Genomic DNA, 15,003 nt, shown 5'->3' with positions numbered 1-15,003 from the left:
GCACCCCTAAAACCTTCAACCAGCCCCTCACTGAGCCCAAACCCCTTTGCCAAGCCCAAACCAAACCCTTCCAGCCACCCCAAATCCTTCTGACAATCAATCCCAAACCCTTCCAGCCACCCCAAATCCTTCTGGCAATGAATCCCAAACCCTTCCAACCACCCCAAACCCTTCTGACAATGAATCCCAAACCCTTCCAGCCACCCCAAACCCTTCTGACAATCAATCCCAAACCCTTCTGAGAATCCCAAACCCTCCTGACCACCACAGAACCTTCTGACCACCTCTAAACCCTTCCAACCAGCCCCTCACTGAGCCCAAACCCTTCTGACAATCCCAAACCAAACCCTTCCAGCCACCCCAAATCCTTCTGACAATCAATCCCAAACCCTTCTGAGAATCCCAAACCCTTTTGAGAATCCCAAACCCTCCTGACCACCACAGAACCTTCTGACCACCTCTAAACCCTTCCAACCAGCCCCTCACTGAGCCCAAACCCTTCCAGCCACCCTAAACCCTTCCAAGCAGCCTCTCACTGAGCCCAAACCCTTCTGACAATCCCAAACCCTTCTGAGCACCCCTAAACCTTCTGAGCACCCCTAAAACCTTCAACCAGCCCCTCACTGAGCCCAAATCCTTCCAGCCACTCTAAACCCTTCCAACCAGCCCCTCACTGAGCCCAAATCCTTCTGACGATCCCAAACCAAACCCTTCCAACCACCCCAAACCCTTCTGACAATCAATCCCAAACCCTTCCAGCCACCCCAAACCCTTCTGACAATCAATCCCAAACCCTTCTGCCCACCCCAAACCCTTCTGACAATCAATCCCAAACCCTCCTGAGCACCCCAAACCCTCCTGTGCATCCTCAGGGCTCTCTGATCCTGCAGGATTTATCCCCCAGGATCTGATCCAGGATTTCTGGCTCAGCACCTCATGTCCCACCTCATGTCCAGGTGCTGTCACCTCCCTGTCACAGTCTGGGAAGTCCCAAAGCTCCTGTCCTGTCCTGGCCACCCCTCCCTCAGCCATGGAGATGCCAGCGAGCCAGGCAGGAACAGCTTCAGCATCAGGAAAAGATTTTTTTTTTATTCTCAAAAAATAAAAAGAATTCCAGAATTCCACAGCAGAAAGATCCACATCTGCTGTGGGGTTGGGACAGGGGAGCACAGCACCAGTGTGGGGGAAAGTCCTTGGGGAACCTGGGATGTCCCTGGATGTCCCTTTGTGAGGGATCTGAGATGTCCCCTGGGATGTCCCTGGATGTCCCTTTGTGAGGGACCTGGGATTTCTCTGGGATGTTCCCTGGGGAACCTGGGATGTCCCTGGATGTCCTTTTGTGAGGGACTGGGATGTCCATGGATGTCCCTTTCTGAGGGATCTGAGATGTCCCTTTCTGAGGGACTGGGATGTCCCTGGGATGTCCATGGATGTCCCTTTCTGAGGGATCTGAGATGTCCCTGGATGTCCTTTTGTCCTTTTCTGAGGGACCTGGGATGTCCTTTGTGAGGGACTTGGGATGTCCCTGGATGTTCCCTGGATGTCCCTTTCTCAGGGACCTGGGATGACCCCTGGGATTTCTCTGGGATGTCCCTTTGTGAGGGACCTGGGATGTCCCTGGATGTCCCTTTCTGAGGGATCTGGGATGTCCCCTGGATGTCCCTTTCTGAGGGATCTGGGATGTCCCTGGATGTCCCTTTGTGAGGGACTGGGATGTCCCTGGATGTCCCTTTGTGAGGGACCTGGGATGTCCCTGGATGTTCCCTGGATGTCCCTTTCTCAGGGACCTGGGATGACCCCTGGGATTTCTCTGGGATGTCCCTTTGTGAGGGACCTGGGATGTCCCTGGATGTCCCTTTCTGAGGGACTGGGACGTCCCTGGATGTCCCTTTCTGAGGGACCTGGGACGTCCCTGAGCTGAAGGAATTCCCAAAGCAGCAGCTCCTTTGTCCAGGAGAGAATTCCCAGAGGCAGAATGAGCCTCACCCCAAGGATCAGGGGATTGCCCTCCCTCCCCACTCTGCACTCCCAAAAACCCCCTGGGACACCCAGGACAGTGCAGAGCCACCCCAAACCCCAATTCCCACATGGAATCCCCTCGGTTCTGTGGGAAAAGCTCCTTCCTGCAGCTCCAGCTCCACCCAAAACACCTCCAACCTTCATGTCCCACCTGGATCAGCCAGCAGGATCCCAGGGAAGGGAAGGGAAGGGAAGGGAAGGGAAGGGAAGGGAAGGGAAGGTTTGGGAAGGGAAGGTTTGGGAAGGGAAGGTTTGGGAAGGGAAGGGAAGGGAAGGGAAGGGAGAAGGGAAGGGAAGGGGAGAAGGGAAGGGAAGGGAAGGGAAGGGAAGGGAAGGAAGGGAAGGGAAGGGAAGGGAAGGGAAGGGAAGGGAAGGGAAGGGAAGGGAAGGGAAGGGAAGGGAAGGGAAGGGAAGGGAAGGGAGGAAGGTTTGGGAAGGGAAGGTTTGGGAAGGGAAGGTTTGGGAAGGGAAGGTTTGGGAAGGGAAGGGAAGGGAAGGGAAGGTTTGGGAAGGTTTGGGAAGGTTTGGGAAGGTTTGGGAAGGTTTGGGAAGGGAAGGGAAGGGAAGGGAAGGGAAGGGAAGGGAAGGGAAGGGAAGGGAAGGGAAGGGAAGGGAAGGGAAGGGAAGGGAAGGGAAGGGGGAAGGGAAGGGGGAAGGGAAGGGGAAGGGAAGGGAAGGGAAGGGAAGGGAAGGGAAGGGAAGGGAAGGGAAGGGAAGGGAAGGAAGGGAAGGGAAGGGAAGGGAAGGGAAGGGAAGGAAGGGAAGGGAAGGGAAGGGAAGGGAAGGGAAGGGAAGGGAAGGGAAGGGAAGGGAAGGGAAGGGAAGGAAGGGAAGGGAAGGGAAGGGAAGGGGAAGGGAAGGGAAGGGAAGGGAAGGGAAGGATCCCCCCAGGACCCTGCCATGGCTGCTCCTGCTCACACCAAACAGCCCCAGCAGGATTCTGTTCCATTTTCCGGGTGGGGCAGCCCCAGCTGTCCCTGTGCCCTCAGAGCTGAGGCTGCTGCAGCCCCAGGGCCTCTCCACAGCAGGCCGGGAACTCGGGGACGCTGCAGGGATGGGCAGCAACTCCCAACTTCTGCTTCAGCAGCAGGAACTGCGGGGAGACACAGCCCAGTGTACATCGCTTTGTGTTTTCTATGGATTTCTTTATATCTTCTTTTAGATCTCTTTATATTTTCTATTTCCGTTTCTATTGTCTTTGATATTGCTTTCTATTTTCTATTTTATTTTACATTTTCTTTTCTACTTCCTTTTCTATTGTCTTTGATATTTTTTTCTATCTTCTATTTCCTTCCTATTTTATTTTAAATTTTCTTTTCTATGTCCTTTTCTATTATCTTTGATATTTCTTTCTATTTTCTTTCTATTTTATATTTTCATTTTCTTTGATATTTCCTATTTTCTTTGATACATTTCCTTTATATTTTATTTTCTTAGATATTTTCTTTGATATATCCTTTCCATTTTTCCTATTTCTTTGATATATATTTGATACTTTATTTTTTAGATTTCTTTATATTTTCTTTGATATTTCCTATTTCCTTTTACATTCCTTTATATTTTGATCCTTCTTTATATATTCTTTGATATTTCTTTACATTTTCTTTGATATTTCTATTTTCTTTTATATTCCTTTCTATTTTCTTTTATATTCCTTTCTATTTTCTTTTATATTCCTTTCTATTTTTTATATTTTCTTTGATATTTCTATTTTCTTTTCTTTTTCCTTTCCAATTTTTATATTTTCTTTATATTTTCTATTATATTCCTTTATATTTTCTATTATATTCCTTTATATTTTCTTTTATATTCCTTTATAGTTTTTTATATTTATTTCTATTTTCTTTTCTATTTCTTTATATTTTCTTTTCTATTTTGATATTCCTTTATATTTTTTATATTTTCTTTGATATTTTCTTTGATATTCCTTTACATTTTTTAATATTTATATTTTCCTTGATATTCCTTTCCATTTTTTAAAATATTTTCCTTTACATTTTCCTTTATTTTTTAAAATATTTATTTTCCTTTATATTTTCCTTTCTATTTCCTTCATATTTTCTTTAATATTCCTTATATTTTAATATTTTCCTTTATATTTTCCATGATATCCCTTCCTATTTTTTTTTATATTTTCCTTTATACTTTCCTCGATATTTCTTAATTTTTTTTTAATATTTTCCTTTATATTTTCTTTGATATTTCCTTTATATTTTCTTTTATATTCCTTTTTATTTTTTTATATTTTCATTTGTATTTTCTTTTATATTTTCCTAATATTTTCTATTATATTCCTTTATATTTTGTATTTTCTTTGATATTTCTATTTTCTATTATATTCCTTTATATTTTTTTCATATTCCTTTATATTTTTAAATATTTTCTTTTATATTTTCCTTTATATTCCTTTATATTTTCTTTGATATTTCCTTCATATTTTGACATTCCTTTCTATTTTTATATTTTCTTTTATATTTTATCTTCCTTTATATTTTTAAAATATTTTCCTTTATATTTTCCTTTATATTTTCTTTTATATTCCTTTATATAATTTTAATATTTTCTTTTATATTTTCCTTTATATTCCTTTATATTTTCTTTTATCTATTCTTTGATATTTCTATTTTATCTTTTCCTTTATATTTTCCTTTATATTCCTTTCTATTTTTTTAAATATTTTCCTTTATATTCCTTTATTTCTTTAAATTTTTTCTTTTATATTTTCTTTGATATCTCCTTCATATTTTCTTTAATATTCCTTATATCTTAATATTTTCCTTTATATTTTCCATGATATCCCTTCCTATTTTTTTTTATATTTTCCTTTATACTTTCCTCGATATTTCTTAATTTTTTTTAATATTTTCCTTTATATTTTCTTTGATGTTTCCTTTATATTTTCTTTTATATTCCTTTTTATTTTTTTATATTTTCATTTGTATTTTCTTTTATATTTTCCTAATATTTTCTATTATATTCCTTTATATTTTGTATTTTCTTTGATATTTCTATTTTCTATTATATTCCTTTATATTTTTTTATATTCCTTTATATTTTTTAATATTTTCTTTTATATTTTCCTTTATATTCCTTTATATTTTCTTTGATATTTCCTTCATATTTTGACATTCCTTTCTATTTTTATATTTTCTTTTATATTTTATCTTCCTTTATATTTTTAAAATATTTTCCTTTATATTTTCCTTTATATTTTCTTTTATATTCCTTTATATTCCTTTATATTTTCTTTTATCTATTCTTTGATATTTCTATTTTATCTTTTCCTTTATATTTTCCTTTATATTCCTTTCTATTTTTTTAAATATTTTCCTTTATATTCCTTTATTTCTTTAAATATTTTCCTTTATATTTTCTTTGATATTTCTATTTTCTTTTCTTTTTCCTTTCCAATTTTTATATTTTCTTTATATTTTCTATTATATTCCTTTATATTTTCTATTATATTCCTTTATATTTTCTTTTATATTCCTTTATAGTTTTTTATATTTATTTCTATTTTCTTTTCTATTTCTTTATATTTTCTTTTCTATTTTGATATTCCTTTATATTTTTTATATTTTCTTTGATATTTTCTTTGATATTCCTTTACATTTTTTAATATTTTCATTTATATTTTTCTTTATATTCCTTTCCATTTTTTAAATATTTTCCTTTACATTTTCCTTTATTTTTTAAAATATTTATTTTCCTTTATATTTTCCTTTCTATTTCCTTCATATTTTCTTTAATATTCCTTATAATTTAATATTTTCCTTTATATTTTCCATGATATCCCTTCCTATTTTTTTTTATATTTTCCTTTATACTTTCCTCGATATTTCTTAATTTTTTTTAATATTTTCCTTTATATTTTCTTTGATATTTCCTTTATATTTTCCTTTCTATTCCTTTTTATTTTTTATATTTTCATTTGTATTTTCTTTTATTTTCCTAATATTTTCTATTATATTCCTTTATATTTTGTATTTTCTTTGATATTTCTATTTTCTATTATATTCCTTTATATTTTTTTCATATTCCTTTCTATTTTTAATATTTTCTTTTATATTTTCCTTTATATTCCTTATATTTTCTTTGATATTTCCTTCATATTTTGACATTCCTTTCTATTTTTATATTTTCTTTTATATTTTATCTTCTTTATATTTTTAAAATATTTTCCTTTATATTTTCCTTTATATTTTCCTTTATATTTTCCTTTATATTTTCCTTTATATAATTTTAATATTTTCTTTTATATTTTCCTTTATATTCCTTTATATTTTCTTTTATCTATTCTTTGATATTTCTATTTTATCTTTTCCTTTATATTTTCCTTTATATTCCTTTCTATTTTTTTAAATATTTTCCTTTATATTCCTTTATTTCTTTAAATATTTTCCTTTATATTTTCTTTGATATTTCTATTTTCTTTTCTTTTTCCTTTCCAATTTTTATATTTTCTTTATATTTTCTATTATATTCCTTTATATTTTCTATTATATTCCTTTATATTTTCTTTTATATTCCTTTATAGTTTTTTATATTTATTTCTATTTTCTTTTCTATTTCTTTATATTTTCTTTTCTATTTTGATATTCCTTTATATTTTTTATATTTTCTTTGATATTCCTTTACATTTTTTAATATTTTCATTTATATTTTCCTTGATATTCCTTTCCATTTTTTTAAATATTTTCCATTTTCCTTTATTTTTTAAAATATTTATTTCCCTTTATATTTTCCTTTCTATTTCCTTCCTATTTCTTTAATATTCCTTATAATTTAATATTTTCCTTTATATTTTCCATTATATCCCTTCCTATTTTTTTTTATATTTTCCTTTATACTTTCCTCGATATTTCTTAATTTTTTTTTAATATTTTCCTTTATATTTTCTTTGATATTTCCTTTATATTTTCCTTTCTATTTCCTCTCCCATTCTCCCCATTCCTCACGTGTTTCCTGCTGGCAATGGCCTGTTGGATCCACAGCAGCTCCAGCAGCAGCCGAGTCCTGAGGGCCTGCAGCTCCCAACGGGGCAGCCTCTGCAATTCCTCTGGGATTTCTGCACAAAAAATGGGGAAAAAATCAAAATTCAGTCATGTGGGGGCTGATCCTGCAGCTCCTCTGGGATTTCTGCAAAAAAAATGGGGAAAAAATCAAAATTCAGTCATGTGGGGGCTGATCCTGCAGCTCCTCTGGGATTCCTGCAAAAAAAATGGGGAAAAAATAATAAAATTCAGTCATGTAGGGCAGCTCCTCTGGGATTTCTGGAAAAAAAAAAAAGAGAAAAAAACCAAAATTCAGCCACTGCAGTTCCTCTGGGATTCCTGCAAAAAAATGGGGAAAAAATAAAAATTCAGCCACTGCAGTTCCTCTGGGATTTCTGGAAAAAAAAATAGGAGAAAAAAACCAAAATTCAGCTCCTGCAGCTCCTCTGGGATTTCTGCACAAAAATGGGGAAAAAAACCAAAATTCAGCCCCTGCAATTCCTCTGGGATTCCTGCAAAAAAATGGGGAAAAAATCAAAATTCAGTCATGTGGGGGCTGATTCTGCAGCTCCTCTGGGATTTCTGCAAAAAAAACAGGGAAAAAAACCAAAATTCAGCCACTGCAGCTCCTCTGGGATTTCTGCACAAAAAATGGGGAAAAAGTAAAAATTCAGTCATGTGGGGGCAGCTCCTGCAGCTCCTCTGGGATTCCTGCAAAAAAAAATAGGGAAAAAATCAAAATTCAGCCCCTGCAGCTCCTCTGGGATTCCTGCAAAAAAATGGGGAAAAAATAAAAATTCAGCCCCTGCAGTTCCTCTGGGATTCCTGCAAAAAATGGGTGAAAAACCAAAATTCAGCTCTGTGGGGACTGAAAAAAATGGGTGAAAAAAACCAAAATTCAGCCCCTGCAGCTCCTCTGGGATTTCTGCAAAAAAAATGGGAGAAAAAACCCAAAATTCAGCCCCTGCAGCTCCTCTGGGATTTCTGCAAAAAATGGGGAAAAAACCCCAAAATTCAGTCATGTAGGGCTGATCCTGCAGCTCCTCTGGGATTCCTGCAAAAAAAAATAGGGAAAAAACCAAAATTCAGCCCCTGCAGTTCCTCTGGGATTTCTGCAAAAAAAATGGGTGAAAAAACCAAAATTCAGCCCCTGCAGTTCCTCTGGGATTCCTGCACAAAAATGGGGAAAAAATAAAAATTCAGTCCCTGCAGGTCCTCTGGGATTTCTGCACAAAAATGGGTGATAAAACCAAAATTCAGCCCCTGCAGCTCCTCTGGGATTCCTGCAAAAAAAAATGGGGAAAAAATAAAAATTCAGTCATGTAGGGGCAGCTCCTGCAGTTCCTCTGGGATTCCTGCAAAAAATGGGAAAAAAACCAAAATTCAGCCACTGCAGTTCCTCTGGGATTTCTGCAAAAAATGGGGAAAAAAACCAAAATTCAGCCACTGCAGTTCCTCTGGGATTCCTGCAAAAAATGAGGAAAAAACCAAAATTCAGTCATGTAGGGGCTGATCCTGCAGCTCCTCTGGGATTCCTGCACAAAAAATGGGTGAAAAAAAATCAAAATTCAGCCCTGCAGCTCCTCTGGGATTTCTGCACAAAAAATGGGGAAAAAATCAAAATTCAGTCATGTGGGGGCTGATCCTGCAGCTCCTCTGGGATTTCTGCAAAAAAAATGGGGAAAAAAACCAAAATTCAGTCATGTGGGGGCAGCTCCTGCAGTTTCTCTGGGATTCCTGCAAAAAATGGGGAAAAAACCAAAATTCAGTCATGTGGGGGCAGCTCCTGCAGCTCCTCTGGGATTTCTGGAAAAAAAAATGGGGAAAAACCAAAATTCAGCTCCTGCAGCTCCTCTGGGATTCCTGCAAAAAAAATGGGGAAAAAATAAAAATTCAGTCATGTAGGGGCAGCTCCTCTGGGATTCCTGGAAAAAAAAATAGGAGAAAAAACCAAAATTCAGCCCCTGCAGTTCCTCTGGGATTCCTGCAAAAAATGAGGAAAAAACCAAAATTCAGTCCCTGCAGCTCCTCTGGGATTCCTGCAAAAAAATGGGTGAAAAAACCCAAAATTCAGCCACTGCAGCTCCTCTGGGATTCCTGCAAAAAAAGGGGAAAAAAATCAAAATTCAGTCATGTGGGGGCAGCTCCTGCAGCTCCTCTGGGATTTCTGCAAAAAAAATGGGTGAAAAAAACCAAAATTCAGCCCCTGCAGCTCCTCTGGGATTCCTGCAAAAAAATGGGGAAAAAAATCAAAATTCAGCCCTGTGGGGGCTTCTCCAACATTCCCAAAATATTCCCAAAATATTTGGTGTCCCTCACCTGTGCTGGCTCCCAGCTCGCTGCTGTCACTGTCCCACTCCAGGGCTCCCTCCTCTTCCTCCTCAGGGATTTCAGCAGCACCACACCCCAAATCTTGGGGGTTTTTGGGGTTTTTGGCGTTTTTGGGGTTTGGGGATGAGGGGGGGATGTTCCCACCCCGCTCTGCTCCACCAGGATTCAGCTTCTCCCATTTTTTTCTTTTTTTGTTCTCTGCAGCCTCCCCTGAATCCAAAGGTTTTCCTGGAGAGTGCTGGGAAAAAAAAGGAAAAGAGAAAAAAAAATCTCAATACAATTAGAGAGACAGGGAAAAATATGAGAAAATATCTTTAAAAAATCAAGAAAGCGTAAAAAAAATATATGAGAGGAATAGGAAGAAAAGATAAAGATGAATAGGAAGAAAATAGGGAAAAAAAAGGAATATAATGAAATAGAAAATATAAAAAAATATAAGAGAATATAAAAGAAACATAAAAGAAAATATCAAGGAAAATATTAAGAAAAAATGAAGATGAACAGGAAGAAAGTAGGAAGAAAAAAAAAAGGAATATAAAGAAATATAAAAGAAAATATAAAGAAATATAAGAGAATATAAAAGAAATATAAAAGGAACAAAAGAAAATATTAATGAAAGTATTAAAATAAACGAAGATATATAAGAGAAAATATAAAGAAATATGAAAGAAAACATTAAAAGAAGATATATAAAAGAAAATTTTAAAGCAAACAAAATAAAATATATAATAGAAAATAAATTAATATAATATAATAGTGTATATATATATAATTTATATATATATAATTTATATATATATAATTTATATATATGAATATATATATAAATTAATATAATATAATAGTAAATAAATTTAAACATACTGAAGAAAATATAAAATCGAGGAAATATAGAATATATAAAGAAGTATCAAAAATAAAAGAAAATATTACAATAAACAAAATAAAATATATTTTTAAAATATAAAGGCTCTGCTGCTCTGGTTTGAGCCATGCCAAGCTTTGCTGTGCTCAGGGCAGTGGGACAGGGATGGGAATCCCTCACTCACCTGGGCAGGCCGGGCTGCACCGGCAGCGCCAAATCCTGTGGGGGCCGGGCCGGGAGCGTCCTGCGGGCAGGGGCACAGGGTGAGCGCTGCCACCGGGCACAGTCCCCGCTCCCGGTACGCTCCCGGTGCCGCTCCCGGTGCTCACGGACCTCGGGGCCGAAGCGCGGGCGCTGCAGGACGCGGCCGATCCAGCGCAGCTGCCTCAGGTCGCCCTCGATCTCCAGCACGGCGGCCTCGAACTCCGCCCGCACGCTCCGCAGGCGCCGCCGCAGCAGGAACCCCCTGGCACAGGCCTGGCACGGCCGGGGCAGCGCTGAACCGGACCGGACCGAACCGGAACCGGCACCGAACGGCACCGAGCCCAACCGGGCACCGGCACCGAGCCCAACAGGGCACCGGCACCGGACCGAGCCGGGCACCGGCACCGAACCAACCCAACCGGGCACCGGCACCGGACCGAACCCAACCGGGCACCGGAACCAGCACCAAACCCAGCCGGGCACCGGCACCGAACCCAACCGGGCTCCAGCACCGAACCCAACCCAGCCGGGCACCGGCACCGGGCTGAACCCAACCGGGCTCCGGCACCGAACCCAACCGGGCACCGGGACCGAACCGAACCCAACCGGGCACCGGCACCGAACCCATCCCATCGCCCGTGCCCAGGGGTGCCCTCATGGAGGTGCCCGCTCGGGGATGCCCTCACGGAGATGCCTTCATGGGGGTGCCCGCCCCGAGGTGCCCTCACGGAGATGCCCTCACGGAGATGCCCTCATGGAGGTGCCCGCCCGGGGATGCCCTCACGGAGGTGCCCTCACGGAGGTGCCCGCCCGGGGATGCCCTCACGGAGATGCCCTCATGGAGGTGCCCGCCCGGGGATGCCCTCACGGAGGTGCCCTCACGGAGGTGCCCTCATGGAAGTGCCCGCCCGGGGATGCCCTCACGGAGATGCCCTCACGGAGGTGCCCGCCCGCCCCGAGGTGCCACCCCAGGGGTTTCATCCCGAAGTGCCCCCCTCAAAGGCCTCACCCGCCTTTCCCCTTCCCTTCCCGGCTCCCCGCCGTTCCCCCGGGCCGATCCCGCACCTGCAGCCGGGTCACGGAGCGCAGGAGCCGCCGCCGCTCCTCGGTCTCAGCCTCAGCCCCGGCCCGCGGGCCCGGCGCGGCCGCCATGGCCCCGGCGCCGCCTGCTGCCGTCATCGGGCCGCGACCGCCGCCGCCATGGCGGGGACAGGGCCGGGCCCGCGCGGGGCTCCCGGGGATGGCGGGGACGGGGACAGGGCCGGGGTCAGGGCCCCGCGTCCTCGGGGTCCGAGCTCTCGGCCAGGTGCAGCTTCTGTCTGAGAGCGGGTCAAGGGGAAGCGCCAGCACCGTCACTGTCACCAGGGTCATGTCACCACCAGTGTCACTGCCACCATTGCCATTGCCACCCTCACCACCATCACTGCCACCCCTGCCACAGTCACCACTGCCACTGTCATCACTGCCAGTGCCACCCCTGTCAGTGCCATCACGGGCAGTGCCATCATTGTCGTCACCGTCACCACTGCCACCCCTGCCACTGTCACTGTCACCAGCCAAGGATACATGGAGCTGCTGAGCTCTTCCAGCTGTGGGAGCAAAGGCAGAGCTGAGGGAGCGGAGGGGACGCCGGGCTGTGCCAGGCCTGGCAGGGGACAGGGTGACAGAGGTGACACAGGGTGTCACAGGTGCCACTCACGTGTGCCAGCAGCTGGTCCAGGTTCCTGTCAGCCGCTGCCTTCTTCTGCTCCTCGGGGAGCTCCTCCACGCACACGTCCAGCCCGAAGTGCAGCCGCGCCAGCTTCTCCTGCATCTCCCGCACGTGCTCCAGCTGCTCGAAGGAGCACTCCTTCCCTGGGGAACCAGAACCTTCCAGAACATCCCTGGGGAGGCTCCAGCACAGGCCCAGAGCACCCTCCCTGCGGACCAATCCCAGCCCCAGCCTGTCCCTGATCCATCCATCCATCCATCCATCCATCCATCCATCCATCCATCCATCCATCCATCCATCCATCCATCCATCCATCCATCCTCCATCCATCCATTCCTTCCCTTGGATCCAACATTTTCCCATCCCTTCCCTGTGGATCCAAAATTCCCCAGTTTGCTCCTTCCCTGTACCCATCACATCCCATGGATCAAATCCCATCCTAAATCATCCCATCCCATCCTAACCCATGGACCCCATCTCATGGATCCCATCCAATGTCATCCACCTCATCCCATCCCATGGATGAAATCCCATCCTACCCCATGGATCCCATCCCATCTCATGGATCCTATTGATCTCATCCCATGGATCCCATCCCATCTCATCCCATCCCATCCCATAGATCCCATCCCACCCTATCCCATGGATCCCATTGATCCCATCCCATGGATCCCATCCCATCCCATGGATCCCATCCCACCCCATCCCATCCCATCCCACCCCACGGATCCCCCCCGTCCCCCACCGAACGCCTGCAGCTTTCCCGAGTGGAAGTCGCTGAGGAGGCTGAGCAGCCCGCGCTCCATCTCGCACACGTCGGACACATCCGTGAGGAAGCTGTGCTGGAGCGGCGCCCCCCGGGAGCCCCCGGCGCCCGCCCGCGCCCGCTCCTTGCTGGCCCTGCCGGGGAACGGGGCGTCAGCACCGGCACCGACACCAGCACCGCTACCGGTGCCGCCCCCGGTGCCCCCGGGCCGCACTGACCGGCGGGGCCGCGGCCGCTGGCGGGGCGAGGGCAGCGCGGGCAGCGGCAGCGCGAAGGACGCGCTCTTGCTCGGGGGCAGCGGCCGCGGGGCCCCGGCGGGCGGCGGCTGGGCCAGGCAGCTCTGCGGGCTCCGCTTCTTCCTGCGCTCCTCCATGGGGCCGATGGCACCGGGACCGGGATCAGGAACGGGCGTGCGGCGGACACGGCGTGTGGAGGCTCCTTCCCTGCACGGAGATAACGGGGAGAGGATGCGGCTGCCCGGGGCACGGCGGAGGGGCTCGGGGACACCCGGGGACAGGGGGGGGACTCGGGGACACCCAGGATAGAAGGGGACACAGCCAGGGACACCGGGACCCCCGTGTTAAGGAGTGACACCCACGGGCACCCCGAGCCGCCCCGGGCTCGCTGGCGGCGGCAGGACCGGAGCAGGAGCTCGGTGCCCGTTCCCGGGGGGCTCCGCTCCCTCCCCGCAGGAGCCCGGCCGGGGCCTGAACCGCAGCCGCAGCTCCAGCCGGGCCCCGGCGAGATGGAAAGGAGGATTTCGGTCCCGAAACACCCCGGGGAGAGCGGGGCACAGGGACCGCATGGGGACCGCATGGGCACCGTCACCCCTTTGTCCCGCGGGCCCCCCCGGTGCCAGGACCGGGCAGCTCCGGTTCGGAGCCTCTTTGTCCCCTTTGTCCCCTTTATCCGCAACCTCCGGCCGCCGTCCGGAGCGCCACGGCCGGGACTGACCTGAGCCGGGCCCGCTCCGGCCTCCGGGACCCGATGGACACCCCGATGGACACCCAGACCCTGATGGACACCCCGAGCCCACCGGACGCCCCCCGCCCGATGGACACCGACTGCACAGCCGGGATTTGCATTTAAAGGGAAAGGGAACTTCCTCCGGGAGTTCCCTTCCCCTCCGCAGGATCCGCGGACGTGACCCGGGATCGGCCCCGGGATCAGCCCCGGGATCAGCATCCCGCAGATCGGGAACGGGGCGGGATCCGCTCCCCGAGCCCCCGGTTCGTTCCCGCCGCCCCCTCCCGCCCCTCCGGTGTCCCCGCGGGTTTTACCCCGAGTCCCCTCCGGTGTCCCCGCGGGTTTTACCCCGAGTCCCCTCCGGTGTCCCCGCGGGTTTTACCCCGAGTCCGCTCCGGTGTCCCCGCCGCGCCGCGGGATCCGTCGCTGCTGGAAGGAACCGGGAAGGGCCTCCAGCCCTGGCGCAGAGCCGGGATTAACAAATCCCGTCCGTCCCCCCCCTCCCAGCCCGAGCGCGGCTGCTGCTGTAAATCCCGGCAGGGTTTTTAACCCATCCTGGACATTCTGGAGCCGCTGGGGACACAAGGGACCAGCCCGGTTGGTGTCCCCAGGGCCGGGACCCTCGGGGCTGGTGGCTCCTGGTGGCTGCAGCGTCCCCGGGAGGGACACGCCGGGTGACACTGGGGACACCTGAGCGGGGACATCCCATCCACACGGCAGGAAAAGTCTGCAATCCCTCCTGCCTCCCCCAGCTCATTGCCGAGGAAAGGAGAGCAGAGCTCTGGGACACGGCAGGGGCAGTTTGTGGGGTTTGGGACAGGGGCTGTGTGTAGGAACAGAGTTTGTGGGGTTTGGGACAGGGGCTGTGTGTAGGAACAGAGTTTGTGGGGTTTGGGACAGGGGCTGTGTGTAGGAACAGAGTTTGTGGGGTTTGAGAATTGGGCTCTGTGTAGGTACACAGTTTGTGGGGTTTGGGGTACAGTTTTTGGGGTTTGGGAGTGGAGATGTGTGCAGGTATAGAGTTTATGGGGATTGGTAGTGGGGTACACAGTTTGTGGGGTTTGGGGTACACAGTTTGTGGGGTTTGGGATTGGGGTACACAGTTTGTGGGGTTTAGGAATAGGGTTGTATGTAGGTACAGTTTGTG

At 45.9% G+C, this 15,003-nt stretch overlaps 1 protein-coding gene and 1 long non-coding RNA gene across 9 annotated transcripts; both read right to left on the bottom strand.

The window, feature by feature from the left end:
• Nucleotides 1-1,062: 1,062 nt before the first annotated feature.
• Nucleotides 1,063-2,274, bottom strand: LOC135457196 (uncharacterized). Of its 2 annotated transcripts, none has more exons than XR_010442680.1 (2): nucleotides 1,515-2,274; nucleotides 1,063-1,293 (listed from the first exon to the last, which is right to left on the bottom strand). It is a non-coding gene; the product is annotated as an uncharacterized LOC135457196 (long non-coding RNA). The 2 variants fall into 2 exon arrangements; XR_010442679.1 differs by having other exon boundaries at nucleotides 1,063-1,282.
• A 565-nt stretch (nucleotides 2,275-2,839) lies between these two features.
• On the bottom strand, nucleotides 2,840-14,477 carry LOC135457267 (coiled-coil domain-containing protein 28B-like). 7 transcript variants are annotated; one of them, XM_064731733.1, is made up of 8 exons: nucleotides 12,113-12,762; nucleotides 11,980-12,002; nucleotides 11,479-11,732; nucleotides 10,543-10,686; nucleotides 10,394-10,453; nucleotides 9,333-9,582; nucleotides 6,978-7,087; nucleotides 2,840-3,112 (listed from the first exon to the last, which is right to left on the bottom strand). In XM_064731733.1, exons 1-8 carry the CDS (start codon nucleotides 12,448-12,450, stop codon nucleotides 3,005-3,007), a joined length of 1,287 nt encoding a protein of 428 aa, XP_064587803.1. In that variant the 5' UTR covers nucleotides 12,451-12,762; the 3' UTR covers nucleotides 2,840-3,004. The 7 variants fall into 7 exon arrangements, with proteins under 7 accessions (XP_064587803.1, XP_064587805.1, XP_064587806.1 ...); XM_064731735.1 differs by lacking the exon at nucleotides 12,113-12,762 and having other exon boundaries at nucleotides 11,980-12,101; XM_064731736.1 differs by lacking the exons at nucleotides 2,840-3,112; nucleotides 6,978-7,087; nucleotides 9,333-9,582; nucleotides 10,394-10,453; nucleotides 10,543-10,686 and adding exons at nucleotides 12,870-13,024; nucleotides 13,109-13,333; nucleotides 13,845-14,050 and having other exon boundaries at nucleotides 11,536-11,732; nucleotides 12,113-12,267.
• Nucleotides 14,478-15,003: the final 526 nt, after the last annotated feature.

This window comes from Zonotrichia leucophrys, chromosome 23, assembly GCF_028769735.1.
Source record: "Zonotrichia leucophrys gambelii isolate GWCS_2022_RI chromosome 23, RI_Zleu_2.0, whole genome shotgun sequence".
Taxonomy (NCBI): Eukaryota; Metazoa; Chordata; class Aves; order Passeriformes; family Passerellidae; genus Zonotrichia; species Zonotrichia leucophrys.
This window is presented reverse-complemented; position numbering and strand designations above follow the sequence as displayed.